At 43.7% G+C, this 12,103-nt stretch overlaps 1 protein-coding gene across 2 annotated transcripts in view; it reads left to right on the top strand.

Moving 5' to 3' along the window:
* The window catches only part of RANBP3 (RAN binding protein 3), a 62,523-nt gene that overhangs the window by 13,143 nt on the left and 37,277 nt on the right, over positions 1-12,103 (top strand). For both annotated transcript variants that reach the window (XM_071577896.1, XM_071577897.1), the window contains exon 2: positions 1,015-1,070. In XM_071577896.1, coding sequence (XP_071433997.1) covers positions 1,015-1,070 — 56 coding nt within the window. The remainder of the gene's footprint in view (positions 1-1,014; positions 1,071-12,103) is intronic.

The following is a 12,103-nucleotide window of genomic DNA, read 5'->3' as shown; positions in this document are numbered from 1 at the left end:
TAAGCCTTTCAAGTTCTGAAAGCTCTAAAAATTTTGATTAAATGTCTAGACTTGTTTGCAAGACTGGATAATTGCAAAAGTGGAACTTTTGCAAAGAAATGAGCCAAAATTCAGCTCTCTCTAAATCCCATTGGTTCACTGCAGTGTCACTCTGAGGACAGACTGAAATATTGTTCTCATCTCCAGCCCTAAAAACACGAGGGGCGATGACTGCAGAGTGTGTAAGGAACTTCCCTACAAATACCACTCATGCACAAGATGCACCAGTTTGTTAAACTCTCAGGAGAGCTCACACATGCTCTCCCCGTGTTCCTCTGTTATTCAGGACATTGAGACAGTTGTGAGATCATGAAGGACAATGGAAACATAAACTCATTCTAGAAATTAATTCTGTTCTTGCAAACGAAATGCCAACAGTGTTCTGCTAATATTTGATTCAGAGCTCTAAGTAGAAAGCAGATGTGCTCTTAAATTATGCAGAACAACTGGTCCCCCTGTAATAATATGCATGGAATATCTGGTTTAAATTTTAGACCTGCAGATGTTGATTTAGAACCTCTCTAAAGCTTTCAGTGACAATGAAATACAACTGTAATCAAGTGTCAGTCAGATGGCCTTGAAGGAAGGGATATGTGAAGGTGTCCAGCAAATTCCCTTTTCATGAATGTGTGATGATGGGGAAGCAAAAAGGATGTGCTCAGCCAGTGAGTTACTGCAACAAAGGGTCACTTCCTCCTGAGGTACCGACCTGTGGTACAAGGGCTAGTTGGAAGGACATCTGGAGGGGAAAGACAAAGAGCTTTCAGATACTGTCTCAGATAACACTTCATTTGAAAACACTTCTTTTGCCCTGTAAGTGTATATTGCTGGGAAGTGCTGGATACAATATGTGTAACTGCCATTTAACTGCTTTGAGGATGCATTGTTGGTAAAGGCATCACAGAACATAACATTTTCATATTAGTTACTAATGAATGTGGTTGGAGAAAAACCCAATGATTTCTCTTTTTACAGAAAAACCTGCCATTGCTCCACCTGTCTTTGTATTTCAGAAGGATAAAGCACAGAAGGTAAGGAGATGTTGATATGGTTTTTTATTTATTTTGTTCTTAGCCCTGACTCCTTCCGTGGCAATCAGCCCTTTGTCTATCTTGCTGTGAAGTTGAAGATGGATAGTAGGGCATTAACATAATTAATGAGCATAGGGCAGGAACGTATGGGAGGGCTTAAAGTGGGAGATGTGTGATGGTAGCACAATATAGGTGGCTCTTCAGACAGAAAATGGACCAGTCTGGGAGAAAAAGTGTCTGTGAAGGTGTATCTTGAGCGTGTATCAGAGGAATGCTGGCAGTTGAGTTGCATGAGAAGTCTGTAAAATTTCTGATAATCCTGTTAAGACTAAGCAAAGGAAACTGGTCTAGATTATAGTTTTTCACATGAATACATTTAAATGTCTCTCATATCTTTGGTTAGTAAGCTGTAAAGTGTGTAGTTATGTTGGGAAATGGGAATCCTGTTCCCTCATCTCAATTCACTACAGTATTTAATTCTGCCTGATTAGTAGTAAAAGCTATTAAGACTGGGGGGGTGGGGAAGATCATCAAGGTTCCCCTTGATTTAGTTGAAGGTGGTGTGAACCAAGAAAACTGTGTACACACGATACACTTTCTGTTGGATTACTGGGTTGTTACGTTTTCTGTGCAATCAGAAAATGCTTGAGTTGAAATACTGAACCATTTTTCAGTTGGTAGCTTTTCTTTAGTTTGGAACAAGTACCAGACTTGAGGTTCTCACAGGTTAGGTAGGTGTGTTCATCATCAGAGCTTGAAATCTTTTCTCAGTTTGGGAAGTATTTAAATCTAATTTCCTTATATTAACTAATCAAATTAAATTTACCTGAGAGTAAGTACTTTTGAGACATTCTTTCAATTAAATTTTTTACAGTGACTGTTTGCATGTACTTTGGAATGAAGGGAGTGTTAGTCTTTGCCCTCTCCATTTGGATCACTTTACTTTTAGGAAACAGCTCCAGTCACCTGCTGTTGCTTAGACTGTTGCTGAACTCCCTTCTGAGTTGCATCATGGTGAGTGTTCTCCCCAGGTGTCCTTTAAGCTGGCAGTGCTTCCATGGTTAGTCTGGAAGCAGGGATCATAGTGTGCAACCCAGGCAGAACAATGTGGTCCTTCCATGCCAAGATGACAGTTCTTGTGCTCTCAAGTTCCTTCAGGTTGTGCCTTTGCTGCTGCACAGCTCACACACCTCTGGTGGCCTGCGAGTCCGTGCCCTCAGTGCTGGGCTGTGCAAGCGTCTCCATCGGGCTGGGAGACAGAGCTGTTGCATTCTGAGATAGGTCTCAAGAAAATATTTGTAAAAAAATATTAATTAAAGGCTTAATGTATTTTTGGGCTGTCAGAGAAGATCCAGGGAGAGAAACAGATCTGTGATTGTCTTCCCAGCTGCTGAGAATGCTGAGGACTGTGGTGATGCTGAGCTGTGTTCAGGACAGCCCCTGCTCAGGCACATCCAGAAAGCCTGGCTGGGAGGTGGCAGGTCTGTGTGTCCAGGGCATTCCCAAGCATCTTGAAGGCACAGGGGTTAGAGATGAGTTAGAAATGGGTCTAAAAGCCAAGTGGTCTAAAAGTGGTGCTGTTGAGAGGGCGAGCCATGGTCACTCTGGACATGGAATAAGGTCTGGATTGGCTGGGGAATGAGGCTTGTTCCTTGAAACAGACAAGGCACTGTCTGACATCTCTCAGTTTGTAACTACTTTGAAAACTGGCAACTGACATAAAGCTTATGTTTAACTGTGTATTGTAGGGAGATGTAGGATTTTCTTAAAGGGGAAAGGAGAGTGATTAATAATTTTTATAGCTTCTATTGTGTGTATTTGACACTGGAGAGAAGGAGTGGTAGAAGCATCAGTGCTGTGGTTCTTGCGGTTGGAGTAAAGGCTCGTGCCAGTACAGTGCCAGTTTTTGTAGCACAGATGCAATAGTAGTATAGTCAGTGCTGTGAGCCAGAACTAACAGCCACTTCATCTGTGCTGTACATGTCAGAACCCAACATTCAGGCCACCTTTGATCAACTTGATCCAGGAAGGGTGCCTGAGGTTACACACTGGTTAAGACCTTTCACTGTATTTTCAGAAAGACACAATAGCGAAGTGTTCCCATTAACAGTTAACTCTGTTACTATTTCTGTAAAAGGTGCCTGGTTAAGGGCATTGCCTGCCACAAAAGATGATCCTTATTAAAGCTAACAGGGAAATTCTATGAACAGAGGGGTTTTTCATAGAGCAGTGGTTTGAGGAGAATGCAGAAGTAACTTCAATACAGCTGTCAAACAACACACTTCTTGAATATGTAATTTCTCTATGTAAGCTACAACTTTAGTAAAATGTCTGTCTAGTCAAGTAATTTTTTTTCTGTAAGCAGCAGTGTTCATGCAGGCTTTTCAGTGCTGACACAGCAGTCTGACAGTAAACCAAGGGTGAGGAAAAGCATTGCTTTGTGTGTTCATTTAACTGTCCATGATGGCTGCTCAGATATTTGCCTGGTGGTTTTCCACATGAACCAGGACATCCTGAGCAGAATTACTTTGTTGCAGAGTGTACAGACCCTCTCAGTATTACAGCTGGGTTGATATAATTCAGTGGTCTTATTGCCTTTACTGAAACTAAGTGTCTACGATTAAGTTAAACAACATTATTTTTCTAGAAATTGCCTCTTAAGTTTGTGCTTGTAAAGTATCAGGTATTTGGGTCACACCAATGCAGTGGAACGCTCCAGGCTTGGGGCAAAGTGACTGGAAAACTGTGGGACAGAGAAGAGCCTGGGGATGCTGGTTAGCACAGTTGAACATGAGCCCAGGTGGCTGAGAAGACCAAGGGCACCTGACTTGTACCAGCAATAGTGTGGCCAACAGGACCAGGGCAGTGGCTCTGCCCCTGTTCTGGGCACTGCTGAGGCCCCACCTCAAATCCTGGGGCCCGTTTTTGGCCCCTCCTGACAAGACATTGAAGGGCTGGAGCATGTCCAGAGAATGAAACGGAGCTGGGGAAGGGTCTGGAGCACCAAGAGTGTCTGGGAGTGCTCAGCCTGGAGAAGAGAAGGCTCAGGGGCGACCTTCTTGCTCCCAGAACTCGCTGACAGGAGAGTGGAGCCAAGGGAGAGCTGGGCTCTGCTCGCAGGGAACAAGGGTCAGGACAAGAGGAAATGATCTCAAGTTGTGTCAGGGTGGTTTAGGTTGATGTTAAGAAACATTTCTTCACTGAAAGGTTGTGCATCCCTGGCACAGACTGCCCAGGGCAGTGGTGGAGTCCCCATTTCTGGAGGAATTTAAAAGCCCTGTGGATGTGGCTTTTGGATACATGGTTAGTGGTGGCCTTGGCAGTGCTGGGTTGATGTTTGGACTTGATGATCTCAGAGATGTTTTCCAACCTGAATGAGTCTATGGTTCTGTGATCTGTTTCTCCATTAGAACTTGGAAAATATTTTCAGCATGTTGTAGGACAAAGTTCATACTAGTCTGAAAACTTAATTTTTTTACTTGCCTTCCAGCTAATATTTTATACACTTTAATAGACCATCAGAACCTGTGGTTTGTCGTGTTTATTTAGAGGGACAAAAAGTGCATGTTGTTCCTAATGCTGCCTCTAAATTTTATGTTCAGTAAGGAGGTTTGAGTTGCTTTCTTTTGTGGTTAAAGACAGGAAGAATCTATCTGTTCTAGTTTTCATTATAGATATCAATGGTGAATGTCAAATGGGCTCTTTTTATGTTTGAGTGAGTCTCCATTTTCATGATTTTTCATATCTCGTTAACTTGTTGAGAACAATTTTTACAATGTGTGAAATAGAGATAGTCCTGCAAATACCTGAATGGTAGCACTGCTGTCCATATTTCTGACAGGCAGAGTTTCTAGTGCTGACACGAGTTGGAAAATTGCATCACCTGAAGATGACTCAAACTGTTAAGATCTGAAAACAGCATTGTGCTGGTTTAAAGGTGAACCAGCAGGAGAAACAAACCCACCACAAGAGAGATTGTAGGTCAGAGTTACAATTTCATAACAATATTACAATAAATGCAATGGCACAAAGAGAAATTGGTTTTAACCCACAACCCCAGCAGTGCCACCCACCCCCTGGGGCACAAACACAGGGGGGTTTGGTGGCCCCTGTGCTGAGCCCCACGTGGTTCCTCCGAGTCCAAAGGCAAAGGAGGGGACAAACCTCTTGGTGCAGATGATGGCACAGTCTGGGGGAGAGTGGTGGCTCCTCCTGTCCAGGTTCTGCTCCTCCTCTGGATCCCACAAAGGGTCCCAGAAGTCCCAAACCCCCAAGATTCTCTCCCCTCAGGTGCAGGTGGGAGCCCCCAGTGCCTCCCCCAGGGCAGGGAGTTCCACCCTGGGGGATCTGACTCTGGCAGTCAGGGGGGATTTTGGAATCGTTGCTGGCCCATGGGCAGAGCTGAGCCCTCAGGTGGGTGTGGAGGTGCCAAGGAGTCCCTGCAGGGCAGTTCTCCCAGCTCCTCTGCCAGGCTTCTTTCCCAGCCAGCTCCCAGCCTGAGGGCTCAGCTGTGCCCTGGGCAGCTGCTGCCAATGGGCCATTGGGAACAGTTGCTGGGCAATGGCCCAGAGGGTTTAGAATGCCCAGCTTTGGTCACACCCACACAGGGATAAACTGGTCCCAGCTGCTGAACTGGGACAAGCATAAAGTCTGATCTTCGCTGTGTTAGGCATGGAGGATTTCTGTTATTCCATTGTCTATTCCAATAACTTATTCATGAGCCGTGCAGTGCTTTTCATAGCACTTTTTGAATTAAATATTTCAGTTGATGGATACAACTTATTCTGTGAGACACTTACTTGACTTGTGTTTCTGCTCTGAAACTAATTTTCGCTTCTGCCATAAAACTATTTCATGACAAGCTTCTGGCCATAGGTTACTTGAAGTTATTTTCTGAAGTTAACTTTTAACCTGCATTTCTGAGGTGAAAATATTCTGGATTTTTGGATTTACACATTTTTAAGCAGGTATAATAACTGAAACAAATTTAACACAGAGGTGATGTAAAGAAACACTTCATCCAAAAACGCTTTTGAAATATTGTCCTTTGTTCTGCAAGTGTGAACTGTGGTGATGATCTGGTCATTACTGATTCTCATCATGTTAGGATGATCATGACCTCCCTAGTCTCAAATACAAGAGGTAGATACTCAACTCTGATTTTAAGCTATTTTGCACTTGAAAACAAGTCATTGTCTCTGGTAAGGCTCGTTTGTGCCTTGTCATCTTCCCTCTGCCAGCCTGAATTGGTAGAATATAGAAAAGAATACTTTATATGAAAAAGAACAGCTTGTTGTATGACTAATATTGGTCAGTGTCCTGCTTTCTGTAGGTAAACTGATAGTGGTGAGCTTTTGAGGGTGACTTTGAGGGAAGATAAGTTACATGAAACATGTTCCATACTGAAGTGGTGCAAAGAGTTTAAGGGATAACTGGCATCTGGGTCCTAAAGGTAAAGGTTCTGGAGCAAGCAAGGGTTTCTGTCAGTAAGTTGTTGTAGCTGTCATCATGGCCTTAACTGGAGTTTTAAAAATAGGTGTGGAGTTGGAAGTGATTTAGGTGATTAGAAAGATGGCATTCACAGGTAGTCTGGAGAGCAAGATGATATGTCAAGTAGGAATTCGTTGAGGTCTTGGTTTAACATAGTGTTATTTGGAAATGCTTGGGGCGGTCCCGTGGTGTAATGGTGAGCACTCCGGACTCTGATCACAAGGTCGTGAGTTCAAGTCTCAGTGGAGACTGTACCAGGCAGTTCAATCCCTCCCTGCCATCCCATCCCGTCAGATCTGGGATGCTCAGCAGGGTCAGCCCTGGTCAGTACCAGGTGCTGTGACAGTCCCGAGGACTTCCCTGTCACTGTCCAAGCTCGCTTGGCCGTGGCAGGTGGACCTTGGGACTGAAACGGTGGGGCCAGTTCTGGGCACGCTGAGGCTCACCGAAAATCCACTGTGCAGGCTGGAAGGGCACGTGGGGAGAGCCCTTCCCAAATCTGCGTTCGTGAAGTTTGGCCATACATACATACATACATACATTTGGAAGTGCTTGATCTTGGTGGCTTGAGTAGGTGGATGACTAGAAAATGTAGTTCATGCTGTGGGCATGACTTGTTGGGGTTAGGATGGTGGCAGAGAACTGTGGATGAGGTAACTTGTGTATGGAGAAGCAAAGCATTCCCTTGACCAGGCTCTCTCAGCATCCTTAGCACAGCTACCCAGAGGCTTTGTTAGGGATACCTCTGTGAACTGTCTTGTAAGTCAGCTGTATACTTAAGGAGTTAAAATTGATTCCTGAGAGTTCATTAATTGTGAATACTTTGCTGCACTTAATGTAACGATCATGAATGTATTTGGAGAGACAATTGTAGAAGGTGAAACTTGGACACCTATAGAGAGGCTGATAACATCAGAGGCTGTTGAGCATACCATCAAGAGTCTTTGGCTCTAAGCAGGTAAAAAATGTGATAAGGTATACTGAGAGTAGTCTTTTTAGGCCATTGGACAGTGGTGTTAAGGTGGGGAAAGGAGTTGCAAATAGCACAGCTTAGAATTGGGAGAAAAGCTGATCCAAGAGTGCTTATGCCAGGCTTTATTGGAAAGGGGTATTTTTTGCTTGCCTGTATTTGGTGGTTGTTTAAATGCCTCCCTGATGGCCAATCCTGTCAGATCTCGGAAGCTGAGCAGGGTCAGGCCTGGTTGGTGCTTGGATGGGAGACCTCCTGGGAATACCTGGTTATACCATACCGGGGGCTGCAGGTTCCAGTCCTGAGGACTTCGCTGTCACCGTCCGGGCTCGCTCGGCCGTGCAGATGAACCTCAGGAGTTAAAGGGAGGGGCCAGTGTCACTCTGTGCCTCAATTAAAACATCCACCGAGCAGGCTCGAGGGACACACCCACGTGGGGAGAGCCCTGCCCAAATCTTCGTTTGCAAGGCCTGGCCATGAAGGTGATGATTTGGTGGTTGTACCATCACACTAAGTCTTCCTTCATGTCTCTCCTTATTTCCTGCAATGCAGAGGAAGCCAAATCTCCACATAGGCATCTATGTATTTCCTCTGTGTTATTTTTAGTTTTAATAAAATAGATTTTGTTTGATCTGGCTGAGCAAGGTGAGTTTGTGTGGGTGGCTTCCTAACATTTTTCATCTCCATGTTGATCTTTGCCTTAGTATTTAAGAGGCAGGAACAGATTTCTGCCAAGTTCTTCCTGGAACTGTACTTTAAAAGGAATGTTTCCGGTAGAGAAGAGGAGGCTCAAGGAAGGACCTACATCTCAGACAAAACATTACAGCGAGAAGGAAGAGAGTGAACTGTTTACCTGCTCCAAAGATCTTCAAGCAAGAACCTAGATCAGAATTCATGAAGTTAAGGAATTAGGAAACACTTTCAATAGTATGTATGACTGAAAACCGAAATAAAGTTTAGGAGTTTGGAGTTTCCCTTGGATGTGCCTGTCTGAGAACAGCTGTATAAACATCTGCCTGAAGCAGTTCTGGTTTGAAAAATCCTTAAGTCCTTTTTGGTTTAGTCTTCTATGACTTAAAACAACTAAATGCTTATTAAACACTATTCACAAAATTCTGAAACTTGCAGTTGTTTTTGTTTAATTTAATATATTTTTCTAATATAATTTTATCTATTGACCTGGCCATGAAATTCTCACCTTTGCCTTCAGATTTTTTTGCATAAAACTGGTGATTGGCAATAGTTGGGTTTTTTTTGTTTCCTTTGTTGGTCTTCAAGCACATATTCCAGTCTTGCTCAGGATAGAAATCAGATTTGTGTTTATTTCACTTTTATAATCAGTGGCAAGTATTTTACAGTTAGGAAAATCTGTTGGATGTTTACTTAGCCTACTTTAAGATATTCTAAACTGATATAAATTACTTGACAAATAATCTGTCATTTCCACTTTAAAGTGTCTGGCACAAACGCCTTCTTGCGTTAATAGCAATTTTCTGATGTGTAGCCAGAAGTCAGTGTAAATTTCTCTCTTTTTTTTTTCTTCTCATTTCTCCAGTTGCTTGGTGACTGTGTGTTGAGCTACTGGCACCCATGGGATCCTCTGACAGGCAGTTCAGCATGAGGGGTATCTTATCTCCTTTAGTTTTGTACAGGACTTCTTTTGAGACTGTAATAGCCAAAATTTAATGTGATCCTTCCAGCTCCTTCCTCTGTGGGTGTCACTGCACTGACATCTTATATGCCACTTATGATTTTGTAGTTATATGCCTGCTCCTTTTCACTCCAAATTCTGTGTGTTATTGCTGAAGAATAGTAAAGTATTTAGCTATTTTTATGTGCAAACTCTTCTGTACCCATTTTTCTAGGCATTATTTTGCCTCTCATGAGCACTGAATCTTTTGGTCATCTCCAGCCTCGTGCTGGCTGGCTGGAGTTTCCTGATCATTCCCTGCTGCCTCCAGACTTGTGGTAATGGTTGGCTCATCCTGAGATTCATTCTGGCTTACTTATAAGAAGCAAAACTTGTTTGTCAAATCCCTCGGATTCGTTCCCATTTCCTGGTACCCTTCTTGTTACAGCTTTCAGTGCTGTGGCTTTTAGAGTGCCCCCCTTCTCGAGTTCTTCATGGGCTGGGTGAGTTTATGGCAGGGTTGTCTCCAGGGCTGTCCCAGCTGGGCAGGGTGTGGCCTCTGTCAGTGCTTCAGGGGGCAGGGGGCAGTGCTTCTCAGCCTGCAGGGAGGTGAGTGGAGCACAGGTGGTTCTGCTGCAGGCTGGTTGATCCCCAGGCCCAAACGCTTGCTGAGTCTGGTGACAGAGTGATGGGGGTCTAAAGGTTGGAACTATTGCACATGTTTCTTGAAAACTATAAACCTGCCTGGCTCAGCAAGGTGAGAGTGAGCCTTGGGCCTGCAGGTGACCAGAGGGGGCTGGGCAGGATTGAGGAGCTGTGGGGGAAAGGGCTGTGTTGGAAGGTACATAGGGAAGATTTGGGGTAGCAGAGAGAGAACCAAAGGACACATGCAGGGGAAGCCATGAGAAATACCAGATCTTCAGAGCTGCTGTTTTATAATTGCTTTTATGGTTAGTGTGATGCAGGTAACTCATTACTTAATTCTTGTACTTTTTTTAATGACTGTCTCCCCTTGAAGGGGAAGAAGACAGTTTGAGTGGCCTTGATTTGAAGAGATCTGGCTATAGAAAGTACAGCACATTTTTTTTTACAGCCTGGCCATGGCCAGGGCCGTGCAGGGGGCCTGTGCCTCTGTGTCCACTGGGTATACAAAATTCAGCACTTTATGTGATTAGCTCTAAATATTATCTGTTACAGGACTCTTTGGATTTATGTCATGGAAATATGCATTCTGTTGTTTATGTCTTATGTTGTTTACTATAAGGATGTTTACTATTCTTCACCCCCCCTCTGTCCAGTTCTGCTCCTCCCCCCTTGCTGTGTTAGGAAGCATTTCTCATGTGCTCTGTGCAGCTTCCTCATTGAAGCAAGTCCTCCTACCTTGGTTGCACACACTCAGTTAGCTCTAGTTCTCTTTTTATCTTAACTGCCCACAGTTTGGGCAGGTCTCACTTGCAAACAGTTACATTTTGCAAACTCTCAGTAAACTTAAAAGCGAATAATAACACAGTGAAACTTTTAAGCCATATTTTGTCTTTGTTTCAGCCTGTGGAATGCCCTTGGCCTTCACAGTGAGGCTTAGTATATAAAAGGGATTGGGAGCAATGGGTATTAAGAATCAAGTGGAAGACTGAGGTATTTACCTCCTGTCCTTCTCTGTGACCAACATAGCTATGTTGTAAGTGCTGTGGCCAGCTCCAGATAGCCTTTTCCTGTTGTTCTGCCCAACCAAAGAGGTAAGGATAGTTTGCTAGAGTGCTGGACTTGATTAAATTTTTGGTGACAAACAAAATATTTCTTTAACTCTTGCCGTTCTTTGGGGCTTTAAGTTAATGTTTGGGTCTGTTAGTGACAGTCAGAAATTTTGGACAACAGGAAACCCCAGCATCCCCAGCCTTTACTTGACATAGTATTATCCCCAGTAAATGTATTTTGATTATTTTCAGCCTTAATTATGATACCAAAACTCTGGCCAGAAAGATGGTTCAGAGACGTCTTGTCTTTGAGTAGCAGGTATTTGTTTTTATCAGGTGGTGAGAATGTGGGGGGTAAACACGCTGCACTGGGCAGGGAGGTTTGTAACCCTTTTATGCCCAGTCTTAATTATCATCTTATTCAGTTTGTGGGGGGCTCCTTTTGGTTATGTGATGCTGGTTGGCTTCCACCTGTGCACTTTGGTTGCCTCCCTGACTTCATCCATAGTGGGTGTTTTTTTCAATGGTCTTCCTGGGGTTGAACTCCTCACCCTCCTCCTCACACGAGCTCCATTATGCTGTTCTTGTTGGGGGATCTCCCTTTCCCAGTTCTTGGCCAGCTCCTCAATGACTCTTAACTGCTTTGCTGCAAACTGATTGAACAACCTTAGTTAAGGTTTGGTTTGGGTCATTACTATGTGTTGTTCTTGGGCCAAAGGCCAGTACTCAGAGACAAAATATTCACTGTAAACCCAAACTTGACAGTTCATTTCCAAGCTGCCACGTTTTATAGGGAATAAAACCCCTCTAATCCAGTGAGGTTATAGAGAGGTGTGTTTGTTCTGGCCCAGAACACATGGGGGTCCTCCAAAAACATGCACACCTGGTTGAGTTAACAGTGGGTTTATATGCAAGTAAGTTGTACATATTTATTTTTCTTTCATGCATAAACGTTATTTTCTGAGAGAAGGCAGAGTTATTATAATGAGTCTCAAGAACTGATTGCCATTTTCTCTGCCTCATGTCACTCCTTCTTGCACCTGTGCTGTTCCTCCTGGTAATTCAGGGTAGTGTCTTTGGGGGTCTTTAGGGATAAAGTAGAGCATCTTCCTCTTGTGAACTTTTTACCTTTTGCTCAGAACTGGTTCAAACCAGTCTTGTTGGCAACTTTCTTTGGTCTAATTGGACTTATCTTGTTCTTTTGATGTTTTCTGATTTATCATGGGGTATCCTGCTGTTTTAATTGGCC

Source organism: Pithys albifrons, chromosome 27 (assembly GCF_047495875.1).
Source record: "Pithys albifrons albifrons isolate INPA30051 chromosome 27, PitAlb_v1, whole genome shotgun sequence".
Taxonomy (NCBI): Eukaryota; Metazoa; Chordata; class Aves; order Passeriformes; family Thamnophilidae; genus Pithys; species Pithys albifrons.
This window is presented reverse-complemented; position numbering and strand designations above follow the sequence as displayed.